Raw genomic sequence first — 25,357 nt, 5'->3', positions numbered from 1 at the left:
CTGCTAGTTATGGTAGTTATCTCTAAGAATGTCAGTCTTCGAATGAATCATTTTCTTATGGATTCTATAATTACAAAATGACAACGCCCTCCTACTCGGATGTGACGTCACTATCCGTTGTTATTTCAAACTGGGTACTTTATGTATGATTAGTCAAATCAGTTACTGTTACATTATACACATTAATAGGTACATACTATATGTATAGTATACTGATTTTCTAACATATGTAATTAGGGAGTAATCACTGAAACTCCTGAACCGACTTTGATATTTTTTTCGCCGTGCTGTACAATCTTAGACTAACATAGGTACCTAAGTTGTTTTCTATCCGCAAGACGTAGTCAAAGTTGCTGCCATAAGTTATATAATTATAATACTCACGCACCTTTGTACTTATATAAGTTCTTAAAGAGCTAAGTATTCTATTTTGCACACAATTCCTTTATGTTAGAAGATACCCTGAGTATCTTAGCAATACAATAACTCTGAATATCTGTCAGTCAAAACGCCTGGAAGGCTATGTAGCTATATTTAAATAGGGTTGGTGAATAAATATTACATTTTCATTTTTCGTTCAGCGTTCACAGGGGTTGATATGAACACAAGTCGAAAAAATGATGATAGACGTTTGTTGGCCATTCATTTCAGTAGCAGCAATATACCGTCGAGTGCTGCGACGTGTAATGGCCAATAAGAATAGAGCAAGCCGGCGAAATATAAAGGACTGCCATCGGTCACTTTTATTATTATTTCTAACGAACTTTTTGGCGGCACCATTGTGAGCGGTTACTGCGTACGAACGATGCTGTAAAATTTGTATTGGGATTTCCGGATTATGTTGGACTCTGACATGTATGGCGCGTAGTAGGTATTATGGCGTTACGAACGAGTTCCCATCGACTGCAGCGTCATTACAAAAAGAATACGCACATTTGTAATATACTTTTTTTAGATTGGAATTGTTTGTACCAGCTGTACAGCTGTGTGTGCAGCCTGAGTGACCCATCCATCTGGATAAAAATGATGTTGATTTTCAGTCATTTTGACTTTTAATGCTGTTGACAATCAATGCTGGGGCCCGCTGCACTATTGCTGTATGAACATTTGTGGCCACACAAAAAATAAAAACCAGCCAAGTCCGAGTCGGTCTTGAAATTAGTAGAAATGATGACGTGTTAACAGCAGCGTGGTGTAATTTTAGACCGACTTCAAAAAAGGAGGTTATCAATTTGGTTGTATTTTTTTTGTTTGTTACCTCAGAAGTCCGTCATTTATGAACCGATTTGAATTTTTTTTGCGTTCTTCAATTAGGTCCCATAAGCACCAAATCAGGATCTGATGATTCGATCTTAAGGAAATCGAGGGAACTCTTCAAATGTTGTAGGGACGCCTATAGTAAATTGTATATATTTAGGAGTAACTCGTGCATTTGCTCTTGAAAAACATTATTTGGTGAAGTGGAACTGATGATGAAGACCACATTTGACCATCGGAGTTACTACCCAATAAAGTATTTCACGGGTTGAATTTCAATTACTTTAACACAGTTGCTAAGCAATGAATGTGCTCGTAATGCATATGGTAGAACGGGTGGTGAAGCACCAGGACTCCTCAATAATGAACGTCTCTGCATCGGAAAAAGCAATCTTTCGTAAAAGGTGATGAGCAGTTGATATTAAACTATTGTATCTTAGATTATTTGCACTAAAAACCATGAAAATAATTTTCTACCAGTCTGAAGTCGGTGCCTCAGCACGAGCCAGCAGGAGTGGACCTATACCTATAGTCACCTACCTCACCTACGCACTACATATTGAGCTTCAATAACTCCTGCTGGCTCGTGCTGAGGCACCGACTTCAGACTGGTAGAAAATTATTTTCATGGTTTTTTGTAGTCGGTTAAATTTTTTGTTTTAAAATTTTTAGATGATTTTAAATTTTTTCTTATTGGTTATGCTATAAGAGCAGCCTTCCTACTAAATTCCAAGTTTCAAGGACACCTGGAGATTACCTTGTTTTCTGTATTACACAAAACCGCGAGCGAATTTAGCTCGACACGCTTCAGTAACGAACGATACACAGATATAGGACGTGGCTTAAGGGGCTTGCATTATTACGCAGGCATTTACATTATTAAAAGAATACCTCAAAACAACAAGTTGGTGCGTCATGTTGAAGTGGCAATGGGCGGGCCACAACGCTCGAAGAACAGATACATAACCGTTGGGGGAGAAGAAGTTCTCGAGTGGCAACCACGAATCGGAAGACAAAGCGTTGGCAGGCCTCCCACTAGGTAAACTAACGACATCGTGAGAGTTACAGGCAACCGGTGTATGCAAGTGGCGAGTTGTCATTCATTGTGGTGTTAACATGGACATTTTCCAACTGAAGATGATGATGATGATGATGACGACCTCAAAACATCAAAAGGAAAAACCGATCAAGTGCGCGTCGGGCCACGTGCTAATATGCGGCAAATATAGTACAGTCTAACTGAGCTGTGATATCCTTTAAATTCGTTAAATATATAGATTACAGAAGAAACACTGTGAAAAAAAAACTTCTAATATTTGCGAAGCAATTCAATGGTATGTGTGAAATTCTCAATCCGCACGGAGTCCGCGTTCCTATTTTAATAGTTCTTCGAACGATCTTCTACCACCTCCAACATTACGGCCGACCTGATGATTAGGAAGCTTATCTTCTCGCCGGTTGAATGGTTGGCAGAAAAGGCCACCTGAAACATGCCTAAACAAGTGCTAATTTCAGGGTGGCACAGCACGGTCTGTGACTAACCCATCACCGCTTTACACCAACACCTTCTGCACGGCTGCCTGAAACCGAAGCCCCTGTCCTTTCTCTTCTGCAAGGGCTGCTGCTGCTTGCTGGCCCTGGAGCCCCTACTGCCTCCAGCCTTCGTCCAGCACCGGCGAACTGCGCTTTGGACCCTGATCCAGGGAAGCCTCCCCAAGAAACGCCTTCCAACTCAACTCTCTCGTATCCGCGACCCTCGAGATTCTTATTTCTGTCAGTAAAGCCTTAGGGGCTAAATATACGTCTAATAACTTCATTTTGTTCTACTCAAATTGAACCCCTAGGATCTCACTGCTCTACCCTGACAGTAACCAACCACAAACAACGTCAAACCTTTTGACAGGCGTAAAATTATCGTCGACGCCATTAAAAAGCTTGACCTTTACCTTTACTAATTTCAACCTGTCGTCCGGTTGTAAATAGGCGTTCATTATGTGGACAAAGCAGAGTGTTTTTCACGTTTAATTGAGTGGAGAGAGGCAATTGGAACTGGACGCCTGCAAGCGACACCAGTCGACAGTCGGATTTTTAATTTTTGCCCGAGAGCGCTCCAGGTACATATTGTTTGTTTCACGTAGTTCCTACGTACCTATTTCCAACTGTATTGGGGTCAATCAACTTTTTAGTGTAGCTGGATGCCATGGTAACGTCTCCTGGGTCAAATATGGGGTACAAATCCACTAAGAGTTAGGAGTTGAGACAGCCTTAAGCAATTCCTTCGTGGCTCATCTCCTAAGCATGCTAGTAGACATAGTAAACATTTTTCTAAGCAAGTGTATCCTTGATGTCTCCTGAGTTACGATACAAAATAACAACACACTAAAAAGTTGATTGACCCATTGCCATACCATACATCTATTTTCAATTAAGTGCGTGTGTGAAAATATAGAATAAGCATCTTTGTGAAGATCAATTTTGAGACCAGCAAAAAAAATTGTGCAAGTTGTATTACCATTGCGAGGTCGTAAAGCGAACGAGTTTGAAGTGGTCGATACAACCGCGCTCCAATGCAGATCGATTTTTCTTGCAGATCTAAACTAAGTTAAACGATTGTTTGGATTTTAGCTGGCTTTCGCCTGCGGTTTCGTTCCGTATAGAACTTTAGATATTTTGGAAAAATAGGTTATTCTTCCTTGTGTACGTCATTAAGGGAGTTTTTGTACAAAGTTTCAGCTTTCTAGGTATAAGGGATTAGGCTGGGCGTTGATGAGTCCTTGAGTCAAACAGTAGGTAGGTACTTTTCTTTTCCATTTTAAATATACGGACGGATAGTCATTTAATTTGACGAATTTGGATAAAATTTGGTATTTAGATAGCTGGACATCTGGAATAACACATAGGTTACATTTTTTAACCACGGGATCCATGTAAAAATCCCAAAATCTTCAAATTTCAATACGACTGCCACGAGCGCAGCCGCGGGTAAAGGAGCTCCTTATCCCGCTCAGTTAAGGCGCTTGGCGCCTTGACGCAATACTAACCTAACCTAACCTATTGAACATGAATTACCAAAAATATTTGGTTTGGTTAGGTTAGAACTGTGACCACAACAACGTACGAGCCGAGCGAGCGAAGCAAGCATGCCGCGGTAGCGGCCGGCGAGTGCTAAAAATGACTAGATTATGTAAAATAAATGCTATTAAGAGAAAGGAGCAATAAATAAATCAGATTTGTATGTAAGATATTTTAATTTTCTACATTCAAATATGTTGACATTTACAACTTAGATAATATTGACTATCGATATTTTAATCAATCGACATTTCAATCTTAGACATTTTGACCATAGTTAAGTATAACAACTTGCGAAATTGTGACACAATCGATATTTCAATTTTCGATATTTTGAACATCGACATTTTAACCGCTGTATTTTAATTTTCGATATTCAAATATGTTACCGTCGCTAAAATCAAACTTTCAAGTTGACAAACAATCGAGATTATTATTTTATGACATGCAAACGCTAGGGTGAATTAAAGGGGAAGTGAATTAAAATGTTGACCACCCAAGAATCTGTTGTCAATACATCTCAATGGCATCTTAGGAAGCCAGTACGTCATGTCATTGTGCAAAAGGTTCATATTATATCTACTTGCAGCTCGGGTCATCAAGTTAATGTCAATATGCATGCACAACAAAATTGCTGTTAGTTAGATATCCATGTTTCTTAAAACAAAGAATTACCCACTTAAAGTTAACAAACGTGTGGTTTTTAATATTTAGTACTGCCACTATTGTACCGCATTTGTCAAACTTAAAACCTAAAATTGCTAAAATTGGCTCCGAAGCGGTAACATTTCGTGTGCTTGCCCCTACCCCATTTGGGAATACAGGCGTGATGTTTGTGTGTGTGTGTGTGCGTGTATTTAGTACAGACCTACTTATTGAATCCACCTCTGAAATAATCCTATAAACAAAAAAAAAACATAAAAATCGATGATAATAATAATAAACCATCCATCCATCATTTATTTCAGGCAACACGGCCCGTACAATAAATACCTTAAAGACTAACATAGCTTAGGTACATATTATTATTTATGGGAAACAAAACTAGTTATAGGTAACAAAACGGCGTAAACAAACTCCAGAGAGTAATATTACTTAAATTCCCGTGAGACATAATTGATAAAATTTCCAAATTAAACGGCTCAACTCACGATCATAAGCCAGGAACTTTTCGATTTTTTTTTTCCATAGTTGAACGCACTCTTGTATGAAAAAGATCTTCTGAAAAGATCGAAACTGGTCGGACCTATTCTAACTACCTATTCCTGGTTTATATTCATATAATTTTAAACTCCAGAAATATTTACGGACAAAAACTTCCCCTTTTTACGTTTTTAGGGTTCCGTACCCCGAAAGGAAAAAACGGAACCCTTATAGGATCACTTTGTTGTCCGTCCGTCCGTCTGTCTAGACCCTTTTTCTTAGGAACGCGTAGAGTTATCAAGCTGAAATTTATATCGAATACTCAGATCTATTGTCCCTTGGAGCTGAGAAAAAATCAAACTTCTAAGCCACACAGTCAAAAGATACAGCCGTTTATGACGCAGATTTTCGAAAATTTTCGAAACTCGCAAGGGAATATAAACCTACAGGGTACTTCCCGTGAACTTGGAATCTTGAAATTTGGTACGAAGCAACTTTTTAGCACAGATAAAGGAAAAATTGCGAAAACCGTAAATTTTTAGTTAAATCATACAATAAAAATATTTACTCGGAATCCTCGGTGCGCACTAGACAGTAAGACATCAACGTTCATCAACGACGGCATAACTCATACTCCATTGAAAGTGTCTATGAAGTTCGAGTAGAAACTAAACTCATTCTGAGGGAAGGTCTGTGCTTAGCGATGGGACCTATAATATTGTATAAATCGTATTTGATGATGATACTGCTAAAACCATGGCAGTTATCGCATTTAGTGTTCATTGACCCGCTATGCCATGCTATGCACCGTAGCATAATAGTCGACTGGGCCCAAATTAAACTAGTATGCCGAAAACGTCGCCCGGGGGGCTGCAGCGACACTCATGAAATATTTACGCCTTCCGACTTAGATTGACGCATGCTGTCGTCGGCTTCGATCGTTAATGTATCTATACTCGAGGCTAGAATTAGGCGAACTAGATTGATAGCTGAAAATGCTACCAAACATACAGTAAAAAAAAAGTCATAGGAATATGTCGATACATGTATGTTCCGAATAATTCCGAGAATATTCCGTATCTCAAGACAAGAGACCGGAACCCTTCTACTATCGCAGGGGAATCTCATGCGCGTTACAGACCTTTTGAAGACCTCTATACTAATTTTTCATAGGTACTGTAGGTAGTCTCCCGAAAAAGTAAGTAGATTAGGTCTTAAAATTAAAAGTCATGAAACTGATATAGACCCTATCAATTTATTTCACAGAAAAACTTTTGCTAGCTCAAAAGAAAAGAGAACAAAACTAAAACAGTCTACTAAATTACTAAGTGCTAACTGATGTAGTAGAGAAAGGTTTTTTCTATCGAAGTTGAAGTGAAGAAGTTATGTGCCCTTAACATACTAAGCAAAAAGTTACTTTAAAACCCGATAACGAATGTTTTATAACTAATCTAACAAGACTGAATTAAATTAGTTTATAATTAGTTAGTTACTTAGCATTTAAATAGTTCTTGTTCCTTCATCATGCCCGAATAGAGTTGTGTAAACTACGGCAAGGTAAGTGTTAGTTTTAATTTGACCGTAAAATAGTATTAAATATACTAAGTATTAGAATAATTTAGTAATAATGTTTGAAGAGAAGAAATATACGAGACAATTATCCTAAAACTTTTTAACTTGCAATCAAAAGAATAATAAAAGAAAAAAAATAAAACTGAGGTCTTCCTCGTCAGTTTTACTTCAATGAATGATAATTTCTAACATTCAAATCACCATAGGTACTTACAATATTTGAAGAGATGAAATAACGATCCTGAGGTAACAGATAAAATGTATTTACAACCAAATTGAGATACTTTGGGGGCTGCTTCACCACCCATTGATTAATTTTAACTGACGGATAGATGTGATGCCGTTTCAGTCTATTCGAACAAAACAAACAGAAATGGCATCACATTTATCCGTCAGTTAAAATTAATCAATGGGTGGTGAAGCAGCACCTTAGTCCTTTTTCAGAAGTCAGTCAGAAAATGCTAGAGACACAGTCTTGTGGCAAGAAACGGATAGACGTAGACTGCCTTAGTAATATAATAGAATCCAATTGGTAAAAAAAAAACCGGCCAAGAGCGTGTCGGACACGCCCAAGATAGGGTTCTGTAGCCATTACGAAAAATCACGTAATATTTTCCTAAGGATTTCGTATTGTGTACCTACCTACGTACTCTTCCAAGTTAAGGTATATTTTATACTTAGGCTGCTATTTACTCTTACACTAAGTTACTACCTAATGATTCTCAAGCAATCTTAGCCGTTAACATTTTAATTGTAAATTTGATATTATACTTACTACCATCCTGAATTTTATCAAATTTTTCCACCCAACAGTTTATAATTTTAATGAAAATTTTCACTTTAAAGTTGAATATTTCGAAAACAGATTACTAAATCGAAAAATCGTCTAGGCATCCCCCAGTGGTTTTAAAAGACCTATCCAACAATACCCCACACTAAAGGGTTAGCTTTTTTTATATTACCTACGTCTTTGTTGGCGTGATCTACAGCTTTCTAGTACCTACTAACGGTCTCTGAGCTTAGCCGTGGACAGACAGACGGACAGACATGGCGAAACTATAAGGGTTCCTAGTTGACTACGGAACCCTAAAAAGGCTATGTTAATATTCGCATAGTAGGTATGCCATTAAATTGTTGACTGTATGTAAAGTCATATTTCGTTAAAACCAGCCTCAAAGAGCCAAAGTCAAAAGTCATAGAATATTTACATTCTATTTAGGCTATAACAAACAGCCAAAGTCGAAAATCATAGAATATTTACATTCTATTTATAACTATAACAAACAGCCAAAGTCGAAAATCAAAGAATATTTACATTCTATTTAGGCTATACCTAACTAGTACTGTTTCAGAAAACCTCTCAACAAAATCAGACTAGGTACAATGGTATTTAATGATTTAACGTCACACTATTCATCGTTGTATATTTGTATTTCGATAATTCTCAATTGGCCTCATAAAATAAATGTTTATTTAAAGTGATTTTTTTTTTCATATAATAAGCAAATTTACATCTATTTGAAGAATTTTGGTTTTAGTTGGGTTTTAAATTTTTTATCCTACTTATAAGTTACCGGAATTATAGCTAGCCATAGTTGCCCTGGCGTTAAAAATGCTTATCTTTGCCCATCACAATTATTTTAAAAAACGAAGTGTCAAAATGCCACCAACGGGACTTGTCACGCTACACACACGAGTCACAACACGAGTAATATTTACCTCGACGTTTCGGCAACATTGCAGTGGCCGTGGTCACGAGTAGACTATGAGTGAAAATCACGAACGTTTAAAACGTTATAAAACGTAGTGTCTTCTGACACCTGACAGTGTTAGGATTAGGCGGTTTAGTTTCAAAACGTTTATTTACGATGAAAGTCAATCAAAGGTCAAACGTTATTTTGCAAATATACACACGATCATTAAATATTATTTTTTTAAATAAAATGTTATAAAATGATTTAATAAACCTAATTCCTCGAAATGGTTTTGGAATTAGACCACATTGTAAAAAAATAATTAATGCCAATTCCACGAATTCTCTCGATTTTATTAAGAATCAATTAATATTGTTGTAAAAATTAAATATAATTATACATTAAAGAAGCCGTGGTGGCCTAGTGGTTTGACCTATCGCCTCTCAAGCAGAGGTTCGTGAGTTCAAACCCCGGCTCGCACCTCCGAGTTTTTCGAAATTCATGTGCGGAATTACATTTGAAATTTACCACGGGCTTTGCGCGGTGAAGGAAAACATCGTTAGGAAACGTGCACAATCCTGCGAAGCAATTCAATGGTGCGTGTGAAGTTCCCAATCCGCACTGGGCCCGCGTGGGAACTATGGCCCAAGCCCTCTTGTTCTGAGAGAAGGCCTGTGCCCAGCAGTGGGACGTATATAAACTGGGAAGTCTACCTGTCAAATTCAGCTAAATTTTTCCCCATTTTCGAATGGTAGATATTAATTCAAACAATGACACCTTTTTTATTTATTTTTTATTTAGATCTTAACTTACTTGCGTCGCAACTTTCTGATGGATGGATTCTACGATGGAGCATGGCAAGAACCATTTCGAAGGTAAGAAAAACGGGTCTTGAATCACAATACCTTGAATATACGCTCTACATGTTTGATTGTAACGTATACAGTGCTTGGTAAACGTAGGTAGTTCAAGATATCTGAACTGGAACTGGGTAAACTTGTTTGGGAAGTTGAAGTTACCTAGGTTTGGTTCTATGTAGGATCTCCGCTATTAAGTGCTGTCCTGATTTGAACTTGGATTGTCGAATTTCAAATTCAAATTGATTCCATTTCAAACGTTCTAACGCTATATTTACCTCAGTTTCTAGTTTTTTTCTTCTTACTTCAACTGCCAGGATAGCCTCGTAAGTCCCCGTGTACTTCACAAAGTACAAATTAATTGTAAGAATTACTGCCGAATGTACTTGATGGAGTACAAATTTTTCAATGAAATGTGAACTTAAATTTTTTGTAGGTAGGTAATGTTCTAAATCACAAAACTTAGAATTATCGCTTCGGTCGTTCTTCGTTCATTGTTACTCTGAACTATGTATGATAAAAAAGTCAGGACTTACGAGAATAGATCTTGTGTCTATAAGTAGGTACTTTGTCATCTCCATTTGCTATACGAGTAGGTATAATTTACGAGTAATAATGAAATAAGTATCTAGTAACATTAAAATTGTGCTAATATTACCACAACAAATCTCCAATGACAAAAAGGTATGTGTAACAATATCGTTCGTTTATACTTTTGTTATATTGTTGGCAAAATATTATCAAATTTTGACTTACTTGTATTTGTAAATAAACACAACAATGCGGTATCGATGAGGTAATCTATCTCGACAGTGGCAGATTGGAGCGCCATTGAGTAAGTTACGTGTATTGTCTTTGGCTGTTCATTTGCATACCAACGCTCTAGTACAATAGGACACAAGATTTACACCCTATAAATATAACGTGATTATCTGAAAAAAATCATTTGAAATCAGTCGGAAATGAGAACACCACGGGATCACGGCAAAGGATACTCGAACGGCTGAAAAATGTTCGTGTAGGTAAGTTAAGAGTTGGGACTTAATCGTTTACGACTGGGAATCGAAGCTGTGACTGGTTCACGTAAGTACAAAATTTCCATGATTAATTAAAATATTAGGCAAAAAAACTCCAAATTTCGTACAATTTTTCTTGTACTAAGTAGTGAGCGGATTTGAAGTAGCGATTACAAGTTTAATATGGATATGACTAGTGCGATTGGTTAGATAGATAGATAGATTTATATATTAGATATCATGTTGTTTATCGGTCTTACATTCATGTTATTACTTACCGCAATACAATCTCATAGATAATTAAATTCAATAAATGTTATTCTTGCAACAAACTTTATCTAAAGAAAAATATTTTATTCTAATTACATGAGTCTAATACAGCTCAAACATAATAGATCTTATTTAATATGCACCTTTTTGATAAAAAAAAAAATACTTACTTATACTAGTCTTATCCATATTAAACTTGTAATCGCTACTTCAAGTCCGCTCTCTAGTAAATGAGATAATATTTATGTGAAGTAGAAAACTCACTTTGTCTGATAGAAATCCCTGTTAGCTATTAATTAAAGCTTTCTTGCTGACTACGTTTTTTGTTTGCATTATTGTCATTCAATAGGTATAGAGGTTTAGGTATACCTTACAACCATGTCTATCAAATTTCTAGTGAACCTAACCGCTAAAAGCGAGTGAGAGTTGCAAAATTTGATATGGTATCCCAACTAACAAACATTGCAAGTCCAACAAAACTTTGTAAAATGACCCAAAATACCCCCACACACTAACGTACCCATAGCAATATAGTACATTGTGTCTTAAGGGCGGTAAATAAGGAATTACGAACGAGTGTCTATTAGAAGCCCGAAGTCGAAGACTGAGGGCTTTAATGAGTCGATGTTCGTAATTCTAGTACCGCCCGTGCGACATACAATGTTTTTCATCACATTTGCGAGTAAAATTTTATATTTGTAAAAGAAAAAATATAATTGTTCCAAATATTGGCGATACCTTAGGCTGTGCTCTTGGCAGCGTCGCCCTCTACCTCCCTCGGCATGCGCCGCAACGTGCGTGTGCATGTGGTGGTCCATGTAGTCCTGCAGCAGCGCGCGCAGCGCCATCAGTACGGGCACTGACTCATTGACCGACCTTGGGCTTCATGACAAGAAAATGTGTACGCGCAATGACTCATTTACCGACCACGGGTTTCATGACAAGCACATTAAGGTCGAGGGTTTTATTTGGAGGGTTGCAATCAAGGTAGCCTGCATGTTTTGACACTGTTTACGAGCAAGTGTGATGAAAAAAATTATACATCTACGCTTTAGCCTGTTAATTGGTGGGAAAGAAATACCTAGATACGAGTAAGTAGAGCGAGATGTCCGCTATACAAATTTAGCGTGTTAGGCTCACTTTTTGCCCTTCATGTATGTATGTAAATAGTTTACTGTAGGGAAAAAACTAATTTCTATCAGTTAATCTTTGAATAGATGAGAGGAGCATATACTCGTACATAGTTAGGGACCGACAAATTGTGTTTAAAAAAATACATGTAGGTATGTATGTATGTAAATAATAAATAAATAATACAGACATAAAATAAGAACAGAAATTTAAGGAGATAGTGACAACCAGATCTTCATCAAGCTTTCCCTGAACGTAATCACGGAGGGCAAAATATGTAATATTTTAATGTACCTATTGTAACATTTGGGGCGTGTCCGACACGCTCTTGGCCGGTCTTTATACTTAGCGCGGATGGAGTCGCGGGCAACAGCTAGTATTTTATATATAGAATATCATTAAATAACTTTAAAAAAACAATGTGGCGAATCAAAGGAGGATGGGCAAATTATTTTGTATGAACTTTGGCCTAGGAACCAATAACGACGAGCATTATCATTATCATATATCATTTGTATTGTGGAAAATCTCGGTTGCTGTGTGAAAAAAGTTATGGCAAGATATAAAAACATTCCATGAATAAGATTATTTTTATTGTTATAGAGTTTTAGTTCTTTGCAGCGGTTTTTAAACGTTTTGTCATATAAATATAACAGAAGAAAACAACCAATATCAAACAATAAATAACAAATAACAAAGCCAAAGATCAAGAAGTCGCAAGAAAGTAACCAGCGACAGTTTACAGGAAACGATAAGAAAACCAGAATATTAGCAAATACGGAAAAGTGCAAAACCAGACAAAAAAAAACATGAAAACGCATAAAAAAACAAAATCATCACACAATTATCATCGACATACAGGAACTTAGTATCTAAAAAATCTACTTTTATGCAGCCATAACTTTTTCACAGAAAGGTTTGGGGCTCCCTGCCATAGTAAAAGTTGTATAACTTAGAATAAGCTATCCAGTGACAATCGCTTGTCCTTATTGGTCATACTCGTAAGTATAGCCCCATTACCCCACCGTCTTCAAATTCAAATGATTGCACTATTTAGGTAAATAAATAGTGTCGTGAGAGAAGTGTGTTACGTAGGTAGGTAGTAGGTAAAGCGAATGTCCTCTGTCGTGGACGTCAATTCACTTAAGGAGAGTCGATCACGCCACCGCTTGCTACTAAAAGCTTCTAAAAGCCTCCATAAAAGCAATAATTAAATTGACGTAACGCAATTTAGTAAGGCGATGCTGTGAAGGTACTCGGATGTGTGCCTTTATGTACAAGTGAATGAATATACTTAAGGGCGTTACTGCGTTACCCGTGTTATTCTAAGTAGTTAGGTACTTATTGCTTCTTAATCTTTTAGTTAGAACTAGAATGCTAATATTTTTGTGCCTAGATTTACCATTTTTTACAAAAATAACCTAGATCTATCTATTTAATTATTAAAATATGGGTACTTACGTCGTAGATATTGGAGAGTAGCGCATAACACGATTATTACCTAAGTACCTAGTTAGGTATGGCTGTAAGTAGGTACCGTAAACTCAGGTTTCTATAGTCCCAGCGTTCATCAATAGTCCAAACGTACTTTTTAACATTTCGAACAATTACGGAACTGCTAACGTCATCTAGGAGGTTCATCGGAGCCTAATCCAACAGATAATGCAAGATGAACCTCCTAAACGTTAGCAGTTCTGTAATTGTTCGAAATGTTAAACCGTCCCTTCTGACTATTGATGAACGCTTGGAACTATAGAAACCTGAGTTTACGGTCTAACTTTTCTAATGAGATGTGTCAGTTTTTGTTAATTTCCGTATAGGTAAACTTTTATTACATAGTACCTACGCAGCTACACGATTTCTATAATCTCTTAATTGACAAAATGTATGTACCCAACATTAGCAGCACCTATAAATTAACACCTATATTATTCACACTAGTGGGATAATTTCGCCATTGGCAGTTTTTTTTTTGCCATCGATTAACCTCTCCTTTAACATGGTCAGGAGGATCCACAAGGGAACCGCAGCATCTACCTATGTAAACACGCGTGGAGGTAGCGCCGTGCAATCTCGGATCAATCGACTATCACTCTACGACGACGATCGACGACGATTTGGAGGACAAACATAGTGGTTAGTGGCCCTAACCGTGAACGGTGAAGCAGACAGTCTTGTATGATAAACACGATTGTTTGTAGGTAGTATGTAGGTAGGGGTAGAGTCTCAGTTAGTACTGATACGTAACAGTTTTCTTCTAACAGACGCATTGAACAAGCCAGGGCCTGAAAATCATGATCCTTAAAGTGCCGAGTGATACTTAGATAGGTAGTCCAGTAGTTCACATTCAACACTTACCAAGTAATACTAGTCAAGAACTAATAGTAGATTGTACAACAAGAGGCAGAGCATAAAACGAGCCATCTTACCCAAGACGTTCATATAACCACCCGAGCCGGTACGGCGAGTTTTACACTCTGCTTTTCACTTCGATGCCGAGGAAATGAAATAGCAACAGTGGAACCAATTGTTCACTTATTATGTACCTTTTATTGTTCACACATAACTATTATAATTATAAATTTTTAGTTTTATTGATATATTTTGATTCATTTGATTGATTTTTAGTTTTAAATAAATTAAAAATTATTTTAAAAAATATGTAGAAACTTCTTTGTTGGTGGCTGTTTACACCTGATTGCCTTGGTCTTAGACGAAGATTTTACTTTATGCACTAGATCATAAAAAGTAATATTATGTCGCCTAGATCCAGCATAACACGAACTTTACGAGCATGAAAAGTGAAAAAGAATTTATTTGCTCAAACGCGACCCTATCCGAGTATTAGCTACGTTTCATCATCCCAGCCTATATACGTCCCACTGCTGGGCACAGGCCTCCTCTCAGAACAAGAGGGCTTGGGCCATAGTTCCCACGCGGGCGGGGAGGTGGGATTAGCTACGTTTATGTAAGATAAATGCATGTTCATGTAGTTCCTCCACCTCCACAGTGTAATAACACACAAAAATCACACAAACCCATCTATCACAACCATCACACTACACTGACGTGTTTCGAACTCAACCAGAGCTCATCGTCAGAGCAACACAACCGTACACCATGCTACCAGATGTTAGTTTAACAAACCACAACAAACGTTTTCATTTGTCACTGTAACTCCCTAAGTAGGTACCCCGTACGCACCTATATTTTTTCTCAAACAATTCCGTTTAGCTCCTCGAACGTAAAAAAAAACCCTTAATCCATAAGTATCCGAACACACGCAGCACCGTTATGGTTAGGGGAATAGAAAAGAAAACTATTATATATACGCTAGCAAGTTCCTACCAAACAGTTTCAAAATGGACTTTATTTTGATTACGATAAGGGCACGGATGCAGCAAGTCTCGAGAAGTCAGCAAAATAGCTAACAGCTAAACGCAGTTTCTTATCACAAAAAGAACTGTCATGTCATTGTCATTATATAGATAATTTTGTATGGAATCAAAACTTATTACTGTTATTGTACAAATACAAGGTTAGAGGCAGAAAAACAAGCAATTACTCGTGATGGTTTCATCAGTTATACCGCTGCGTTCACAGCCATCCGTAGGTTTTTACGGACGGAATAAAACACTATTACAAAGTGCGGGTGCATGTTGTTAATGTTTTTGTTTTGTTTTAGACACAATTAATCAATGCGTCGACATTGCCGAGATGACCACTTTAAGTAAAGTTATTAGTTATGAAGAAATGCAAAAGATATCTGCGGAATTTACGCGATTGAAAGGTATATTATGCACATTTGTTATGATTTGAGGTTATTGTTTAATAGATGAAACTATTTTAAACTGCAAGCAAATTGTTGAAATTAACTCTGCAAGCTGTTTAGGTATAAGTTATTCGATTAGATATATACAAATATTACTGTATTTTAAATTATTTACAATAAAGGCTTTAATTTTATTATCAGTGGACTCAGTGGTGAAAGTTGCAATATGGTTGCAGTCCTACATTGCAAGATTAATTGAACAATAAGTAAAGAGAAACTTTATCCTGTGGCCTTTAAAGATATCGATTTCTCTTTGGGCTATACATATCAGCTAATTCTGCTAATAACTAATAATCAGAGGCTGGAAATCTCATGGCACTTTTCAGCTTTCATAGGGGCTTCTTGTTTATCAAATTTCAATATACATATTTTATCAATACATTATATTAAAGAAGATTAAAAGAAGAGGTAAACAACAGATGGTCTTATCGCTAAAGAGCAATCTCTTTCTGATAAGTTTGGAGTAGTGGAAAATGTGAAATAGAGATTTGCAATGAAAACAATGAAAAATTAATAGTTCAAAATTTCACATTTAATCAGTTCAGTTTAGTGTTTTTGTTTATATGATTATTTATAAGAAACAAATAAAATATTATTGATTTAATTTCTATATAAAATTTATAAAGAAGTTGGTATCCAAAGGTTATAAATCTCTCATTCGCGATAATAATACATCTGAAGAAGTTGTAATTTTTTGTGTTTGTTAGTTTGTATATTGACAATAAATTTCTAGAACTTCTAAGACAAATATTAACTTTGATTTAGTTTAATGTGATGTAACTGAATTTAGTTTCATTTAATTTAATTGTTACCTATTTTATTAATCGACTGCTCCTTATAATAAGATTAATTATTAATAAAATAATTATAAAAGACAAGGCATAAACTAAGCAAAGAATGTGATGTTTCTTCGCATAGCAAATTTTTAACTGCATTCATAGCTTTTTAATTAAGTTACTACACATACTGTTGGTTTATTTCTGGCCTTGAATAACAATGTGCCATCTGGTCAAACACCATAATAGTCACCAGTCACCATAATATATTAACTTAATACTTTTATTCTGCTAATTTCAGGCAGATGTTACCTAGAAAATGCTGGTGCAACATTGTATCCAGAAAGCCTTCTCAAATGCACCAATGAAGACTTGACAAATAATGTGTACATGAACCCACACTCTGACAAGTATACAAAAGACTGCATAGAGCAAATACGATGCCTTGTATTAAATCATTTTAATACTGATCCATCCAACTACACCCTGATATTTACCTCAGGGACCACACAATCCTTAAAACTAGTTGTAGAATCATTCCAATTTGACTGTAATGAAAATAACTGTGGCTCTTTTGTTTATTTACAAGATAACCACACATCTGTTCTTGGGCTGAGAGAAATAGCCAAAGATAAAAATGCTGATGTTGTTCATATTTCACATGAAGAGTTTCTAGAAAGTATTGAGAATGCTGATCGTACACATACATTATCTATTCCCCAAATCCAAAATGAACAGAAGAACAAAGGGAACACACTACTAGTTTATCCTGCACAGAGCAATTTTAATGGATTCAAATATCCAATTAACTGCATAAATGCAATAAAAGATGGCTGTCTAAATAGCTACATAAAGAAGCACTTGTGCCAACTTGATTGTGACTGGTATGTGTTGCTAGATGCAGCAGCGTATGTTCCTACAAGTAGATTGGACTTATCAAAGACACAGCCTGACTATGTGTGCTTGTCTTTTTACAAGATATTTGGCTATCCAACTGGGTTAGGGGCACTTCTAATCAAAAATAGTAGTGCAAATGTTCTTAATCAGAAAAGGTATTTTGGTGGGGGAACAGTAGATATTGTGTTAAGTAGTGAAGATTTCCATATGAAAAGGCAGCTTCTACATGAAAGGTAATTGTTTGCTGTAAGAGTATCAAGAGTCATTATCATATCAAAAACTATTTGTACACAGAACTATTTAATTAAACAATGCATTCCTTCCATTCACAGGTTAGAAGATGGTACAGCAAATTTCCTTGCCATTCTTGCCTTAAAGCATTGTTTTGATTGCTTGCATAGATTAATACCAAAGGTAGTTAACAATAATATTATGGACACCATTTCATGCCACACTTATTACCTGGCTAAAGATCTTTATCAACAACTGAGAGACCTTCGGCATCCAAACATGACCAGAGCAGCAGTACTCTACATGGACAACAAGTTTGATAATATTAAAAAACAAGGAGCTATTGTGGCCTTTGGACTTCTAAGGGAAGATGGATCACACATTGGTTATTCTGAGGTAGTAAAATCATACTTAGTAGGTAGGTACCCACATTCAATATGGGTATAAGAAACATTTCAAAATGTTGTTTTAATTTCCAGTTTCAGCACATGGCGGATCTTTTTAACATAAATGTTAGAACAGGATGCTTTTGCAATTCCGGAACGTGCCAGCGACATCTTGTGGTTTCTAACAAGGACATGAAAGATATGTTCAAAGTTGGACATAAATGTGGAGATGAGATAGATTTAATCCAAGGAAGACCTACCGGAGCTATCCGCGTTTCCTTCACCTACTACAACACATACAATGATGTTGACAACTTGATTCTTATGATATGTCGCTGTTTCGTAAAGACAAAGTTCAGCCGACCTCTGCGTTCAATGCACAATGGCAGCCCTATATTATATCCAAATTCAAACATCAACATCTACAACACTGATACGATAAAAAATCTTAATGATCCAATCTATTATTCCAATGTTGAAACCCCAGACTCTTCTCAATTTGAATCAAAAATTAAATTAAAAGAAATGAACATTTACCCAATTAAGTCATGTGGCGCATTCAAAGTTAAAAATAATTGGAAAATCGGTCAAAAGGGGTTTGAATATGACAGGGAGTGGATGATCATTAAAGATAATGGTGTTTGTCTTACCCAAAAACAGAACTCACTGATGTGTATGATCAAGCCAGTTATTGATTTGAAGCATCGGTTACTGATCTTAAAATTTGAAGGTACTCATAATACTTGATTTTTAATTAAGTTTATTTTAAATGTAGGAAGTATATTTTATCCACCCATTAAAATGTTTCAGGAAAGAGCCCAATTTCAGTATCTTTAGATGTTACGTACCAGAATAAACACAAAGACGCCACCTTTTGCCAGACTAAAGTTTGCGCAGATATAGTGGATAGTATTGACTGTGGAGACGACGTGGCGTACTGGATTTCAGAAGCCTTAGAAGTTTCTTTTCTGAGGCTAGTCAGACAGTCAAATGACAGAGTACTAAAGAATAAAAACGAATTGGAAACCAAGCTGCTTTCACTGAGTAACCAGGCCCAGTTTCTCCTTGTAAACAGGGCAACAGTCAGATGGCTCAAAGACAAAATTGAGGACTCTAGCTTCACTGATGACTTGGATCGTCTAACTGACCGTTTCAGAGGAAATATAATCATAGATATGGAGGAAGAGCTTGCTGAAAGAGACTGGCGGCGAGTAATAATAGGAAAACATGAATTTAAGGTAAAAATTGTCTTAAACACAGTTGAATTAAGAATGTGCTAATAGCATTACAAACAGCACCAGAACATCATTAATTTTATGAATAGCCCTGAGAATTAATGAATGTTTAAAATAAGGTTAAAATTGTAGTACCACTGTAATGCTAACATATTCTTTTTTTAATTAGAGTTACACTCTTATTGGTGGAGTACCTTCCACTTATCCCTCCTATGTGCCATAAAAACGTTAACGTATTTTATTATTGGAATATAATTGTGTCTTCTGTATTTTTAGGTTGAGGGCCAGTGTAACCGCTGTCAAATGGTGTGCATTGATCAAACTACAGGAGAAAAAACAGTGGAGCCTCTTAGAACGATAGCAGAACAATTTGGTGGGAAGCTGCGTTTTGGAATATACTTGACATACGTTGGCCCCGTGGACGGCTCCAAAGATTATATTCTAAGTAACCTGTCGCCAATCATTCCGATTACTAACGACGATAATATAAGCAGGTGAAACAATAGTGCAACTTGTCCATTCTAACACGTTTACCTTTAGAACAATTGTTGTTATTGTAATAGTAGTAGTATTTTGCTGCCTGATAAAGGTCTCTGCACACCGCGTATATTTAAAAGCGCCGTCCACGCGAGTTTGTATCGATACAAACGCGATACGCGCACGAGTTGTATGACTGCTCTATGGAAAGAGAAACGCAATGTGCAAAGGTTCTAAATCATTTGATTCTTAAGAACAGGCATGTTTAAGACTATAGCAGTCATTACTAATTTTATGATTTAAATTCGGGCTTTGTTCCGCGTACCATGCAACATGTCATGCCATGTTCATGGCGCATGGAACTGTGCCGAAATATCGAGCTTCTCTAAAATCAAGGTACGCGGAACAAAACCCAAATTTAAATCATTAACTTAGGGATGTGCGATGTTTGTATGCAACAGCGCACTGTATACGGCTTCCTGTTCCTGCATGTTATATAGCCTTGGCTTGTGGGCAGCTATATTTTGGTACTTCTAAAGCACTGTTTTTAACTCTCACATACAATTTTATTTCAAAGTAAATGTGGCATTGAAGTGCCCATATATGCAAATTGTCTAAAATGCAAATACAAATGCTTATGCCTTATCTAAAAAAATAAGCAGCTATTAGAGATAATTAACCTCGCACTGTGTACATGTGATACCTCGATAATACATAAAATAGAGCATTTCGCACGTTTGATCAAGTAGAAGTATAAAATAAACATTAAAGTATAACTCGAATAGTAAAGTGTAGTAAATAAATATTTATTAAACCGAGATACTAAAATGAAGTTTCATGTGTTACCTGTTTCTTACATCTCATAAATAGTGATGTGCACAACCGGTAATCATCGAAAAGTTTCTATGTTATACGTATAACATTTTAAGATATGAACGGATCTGTGATGTACTAACACACAGAGCATTTAATACATTCTAAAAAAGGTAAAATGCCACCGTTTAGGCGATATTTCGACTTTTTGTAGATGTTGATGTTTAAATTTCATTTGATTCCAAGCAAGTTCTGCCTAAAAGCTTGCTTTAATTGTATTTTTGATTCCATAAAATATAATGTTTTATCGATTATTTGCAATAATGTCGAAAATCGAAATCAGAGAGCAGGACTATTCGTATTATGCTGGTTACATTATTTTTACATTTGATATGCTGTCACTTTAGTATCTTAGTTTAACAAATAGAGTATAATAAAAAATGTAGTGTAATAAATAAATAAATATTTACCTTCTATAACAAATAAGGCAAGCACCGACTAAAAAAAACAGTGTGTTATTAGCATAGCGGCATTTCTTGGCGCAATAAAATTAAAAATCCAACTTGCCAGCAAAGAATAGCGATACTGATTAGGACACTTGCAAAGTATACCTACGCACATTTTGCATTACACTGAAAACAATAAGAATTTTCAAAGTCATATTTACTGACCATATGCTTTGATTAATTTTAACATAATAATTATAATTGGAATTAGTTTCTGATGCAATGTACTATCGTTTGATAAAAGCCCGCATGCAAGTACCACTGTATAAGTAATGAATGAACCAATTTGAATTGTAGGCCTCTGTTCAACTATGTCACTATAAGTTAGACACTATATAAAAATCAATAAAGCTTGAGCGCTGTGCCTGCTATCATCCCTGAACAATATCCTAGTGTGGCTATAGACTTAAGGATTAAAATTGTATGAAAACTACAGCACTACCAGCGCTCAACTTGTTGTTTAATGTGAAAAAGTTTTACTAAGTGATTTAATGACCACAAAGGTTGGTTGTTGGTAGTCCCTTAAAGGGATAAGTTCACCTTTGTACATAATATTTATCCTAACATTTCTCAAATTGTGTGTTTCTTATTTTTGTCCAATAACGAATTCACACAGGTACAACATATGACCAAATAAAATTGGTTCATTATAGCCAATGTCTAAAAAAGTGTTATAATTATGTAGGTAATGCCTTACATTACAGGTCACATTGAATCAGTTTTTGTCAGTCTCATCTACAATTCATAAGCTAATGCAAACCATCTATACAAGTAAAGGCCGAACAGGAATATAAAAAGCCTGACGCGAGGGCAGCACTTCTACGTTTTATATTGCAACATTCTTTACACTTACTATACAATACCTACCAGTCATATTGACAACGGTGTTGGCGATGTTATTTAAAGGAATATTTTCTAATCCCTCAGACTTTTTCTATGACAAATACTTTTATTCATTATGAATTATTTTCCTTCCAAGGCTATGGATAATCTTAGGCTTTTTAACGCACAAAAACACAAAATAATACTTTAAAATACCACGCGCAAACAACGTTAAACTTTGACAGCAATAGACAGATGATATTTGAATTTAGTGTTACCAGTGCAAGAAATTAGTTCTTTTGGTTTTCCGCAATATTGCGAGGTTTTTTATAATTCTGGTCAGCCTTTAGTCAAATGATATGCCTACCTATCTATGCCTATGTATGCATCAAACAATTTCGATTAAAAACTAATAAGTAACAAAGTACCTCAATTGCATTCCACTATGTAGTAATAGCAATTACGTAGTTTAGTTAGTGCCAATTATTTCTTGGGACCTTGTGTAGTCCACTTAAAATTTAAGTTTGACACAGCTAGTATTGTTTTCCAGTAACTTGTAGTACCTAATGGCAGTTGTATAGTTGTAGACTAGTGTAACATGCTGATAAATGCTGTGTTACAGATCAGTAACTTAATGCAATGCAATTTGTATTTGTAGGTACTGATTCCGTTTCTCATTTGTTATGAGTTTACTTTCTGCTTACAGGTTCAAGAAATGGTTCTTTATGAAAATGTATAATGTGTATTCAATAAGAAAACGTGTATGATACAAGAAGAAAAAATGTAGAATATCATGAAAAAATTGTATTAATTTATATGTAGAAAAGAACGCGTATTTTATATAGTTTAGTATATTTCTAAGCAACATTTGTTGAGGATGTTTTTATTGTGATAAAATACCTTACAGGATAAAACTATGTTGAGTGAGAAAAAAAATGCCCTTATACTGTAAGGCTACTTTATACAGGGATTGTTAAAATTATTAAATAAATATTATGATATTGCACAGTTGATTGGCTGTTGTCTTTTTATCTCCCTTGGTTCACTTCCATTAGATACATCGTTTACTACTTGAGATACTTCATCATAGTCAGGCAATGCCATTGTCTGTAGCTTGGAGTACACTAATTTGTCATTTACTGCTACTTCAAAGCTACCTGGAAGAATAATAGAATATTTTTATTAATGTCCTGGCAATACTTTAGAAAGGGGCACAGGACTTTCCTGGTGCTATCTCCCTCAGACCATTTTCTTGCTCATCAAGTGTTTGTTTATAAATTTAAAGCAGCACATTATATTAGATTAATTTCCTCATAGATGTCAAAGGGTCAATTATGGATCTCAATTAATGGGCTTGGTGTTTCTTGTCTGCTGAGCTAAGGTATACATACTACATACTCAATGTAAGTATAACCTTACAGGGGCATACGATGGACCAAACTGAATCATGTACCAGGATGGAACCTTTGTGCTACTATTGTCATGGTGACGTCCCATATTTTTGTCAAGGAAATCATAGTGAAATTGATTATTTATAAAGTTCCACCCTGGTGCATAAAACAGTTTGTTCGACTGTACCACATTGTACAGTCAAGTGCAAAAATATTTATCTATTTGAACTATTCAAAAACATATCACCACGGCATTATGTTGTCGGAATAAGTCTGTGGTAAATATTTTTGAAACATTGAATAGTTCATATTTTTACACTTGACTGTACCTACTATATGTATCTGGGGACAAACCTTGACGCCCCCGCTTACAGAAGACTGTGGCATTTGGTGTTTCATTTCGGATAGTCTGAGCAAGCGCCAAGCAATGACCCCCATAGTCACAAGCTCCACTAAAAACAGAAAAGTAATATAAGTATCAAATTAAACATAATACTTGTATGCAAGATAATGATGTTAGGAGTAAGTGAGCGTTAAATATACTAGTGATAGGGCGCTAGTAAAGCCTGATACAGATAACACTTGGAAATCAAAAGAAAGTCAATGTTTAGATAAATAAACTAGGTAGGTATTGATAAAAAAAAACTGTGAAGTGTGTGAAGAAGTGTGAGTTGGTAATTTCATCCACAGAAAGAGTTAGTACCATACAATATCTCTATCACTACAATTTTTTTATTTGTTCATAAAGTAAAAACTTAATTTGAGGAATTCTTTTCCCTCTGCATTAAATTAAAAAATGTGTATTTGAATCATAGTTTTCAAAGATAAATACAATTAGGTCATTCTTAGAGTCTAGCAAATACCTGGTTCTGGTACAGGGCACCCTTTTAATAATTTAATTTTACTTTGTTATATTATATTTGTATTTTCTTTATTTTGGTATCCCTTCATTTCGCAATTAACGTTTGGCAACCTGATTCATTTTGCTAACTCTGAAACTGTAAATATTTCAGATTTTTTTCAGGGCCATCGTGTGGAACTCTTTAGATTAGGTTAGTTTTATAAAAATCCTGACCTATTTACAGTTTCAGAAATATTAAAAACTGTTGCTAAACGTTTGTTCACTAATTAGTGAACCCTTTTTTAATGTTTTCATTTGCCAAAGTTCGCTGTTTCGCTCATTTCCTATTATCTGTGCAGTTGGATCTATTTTTCGGTCTCTTTTAATTATATAAATTTCTTCTGTGACCCTATTCTCCCTGTTAGCGCTACGAACTCGACTACTCGCATCTACTCGACTCGCATCTTCTATTATCTAACATTTATAAACTGAAAAAAAAATTATACGGCAAGTTTAAGTATTACCAATATTCAACATGAACTTTAACCGTAGATTGGCTTTCAAGGTTTTTAGCTGATTCAGTCATTTTAAAGAATTTTTAATTAATGTTATTGAATAGGACGAAAAACCGACTTCACAACATTTGTGTTTTGACAGTTGTTTGACAGGTACAGCCGGTCGTAGTCGAGGGCGTTGCGGACATATATTATTGGAACGTAGTCTGTCAATTTGTCTACTGGTGAGCCCTTTGGATGAGCCTCGGTGAGCCGCTCAGACAGAAGAATTGATCCCGTGAAACTGTTCGTATCGTACCGTTCCTCTCGCTCTCGTATTAAATAGTATAAGTCAAAGAGCGAACGCACGACATGAACTTCGAGTTTCAAGTTTCGAAGATTAGAGTAAGTTAGTTTTTGTTATTTTTTACATTTTGCGGTCGTAGTCGAGGGCGTTGCGGACATATATTATTGTGAACGTAGTCTGTCAATTTGTCTACTGGTGAGCCCTTTGGATGAGCCTCGGTGAGCCGCTCAGACAGAAGAATAAGGTGATCCCGTCACACGGCTAGCTACTAACGAAACTCGAAGTTCGTGTTCGTATCGTACCGTTCCTCTCGCTCTCGTATTAAATAGTATAAGTC

The 25,357-nt window shown here is 35.9% G+C and overlaps 2 protein-coding genes across 7 annotated transcripts; one reads left to right on the top strand and one right to left on the bottom strand.

Annotated features, from left to right (window-relative positions):
* The first annotated feature begins 3,310 nt into the window (after positions 1–3,310).
* Positions 3,311–22,998, top strand: mal (molybdenum cofactor sulfurase). Of its 6 annotated transcripts, XM_074086881.1 has the most exons (10): positions 3,312–3,371; positions 9,540–9,613; positions 14,020–14,148; positions 15,698–15,802; positions 16,922–17,750; positions 17,850–18,144; positions 18,228–18,864; positions 18,945–19,372; positions 19,646–19,863; positions 22,694–22,998. In XM_074086881.1, the coding sequence occupies exons 4-10, from the start codon at positions 15,730–15,732 to the stop codon at positions 22,752–22,754; spliced, it is 2,541 nt and encodes an 846-aa protein (XP_073942982.1). In that variant the 5' UTR covers positions 3,312–3,371; positions 9,540–9,613; positions 14,020–14,148; positions 15,698–15,729; the 3' UTR covers positions 22,755–22,998. The 6 variants fall into 6 exon arrangements, with proteins under 6 accessions (XP_073942980.1, XP_073942982.1, XP_073942979.1 ...); XM_074086879.1 differs by lacking the exon at positions 14,020–14,148 and having other exon boundaries at positions 3,311–3,371; XM_074086878.1 differs by lacking the exons at positions 3,312–3,371; positions 14,020–14,148 and adding an exon at positions 7,014–7,029.
* LOC141427438 (migration and invasion enhancer 1) lies at positions 22,979–24,891 on the bottom strand. The gene is made up of 3 exons (XM_074086883.1): positions 24,744–24,891; positions 23,733–23,830; positions 22,979–23,144 (listed from the first exon to the last, which is right to left on the bottom strand). Exons 1-3 carry the CDS (start codon positions 24,803–24,805, stop codon positions 22,981–22,983), a joined length of 324 nt encoding a protein of 107 aa, XP_073942984.1. The 5' UTR covers positions 24,806–24,891; the 3' UTR covers positions 22,979–22,980.
* Between the last annotated feature and the right edge of the window lie 466 nt (positions 24,892–25,357).

The sequence above is a fragment of the Choristoneura fumiferana genome, chromosome 4 (genome assembly GCF_025370935.1).
Source record: "Choristoneura fumiferana chromosome 4, NRCan_CFum_1, whole genome shotgun sequence".
NCBI lineage: Eukaryota > Metazoa > Arthropoda > Insecta > Lepidoptera > Tortricidae > Choristoneura > Choristoneura fumiferana.
Note: the sequence above shows the minus strand (reverse complement) of the source record. Positions and strands in the feature narration are given on the sequence as shown.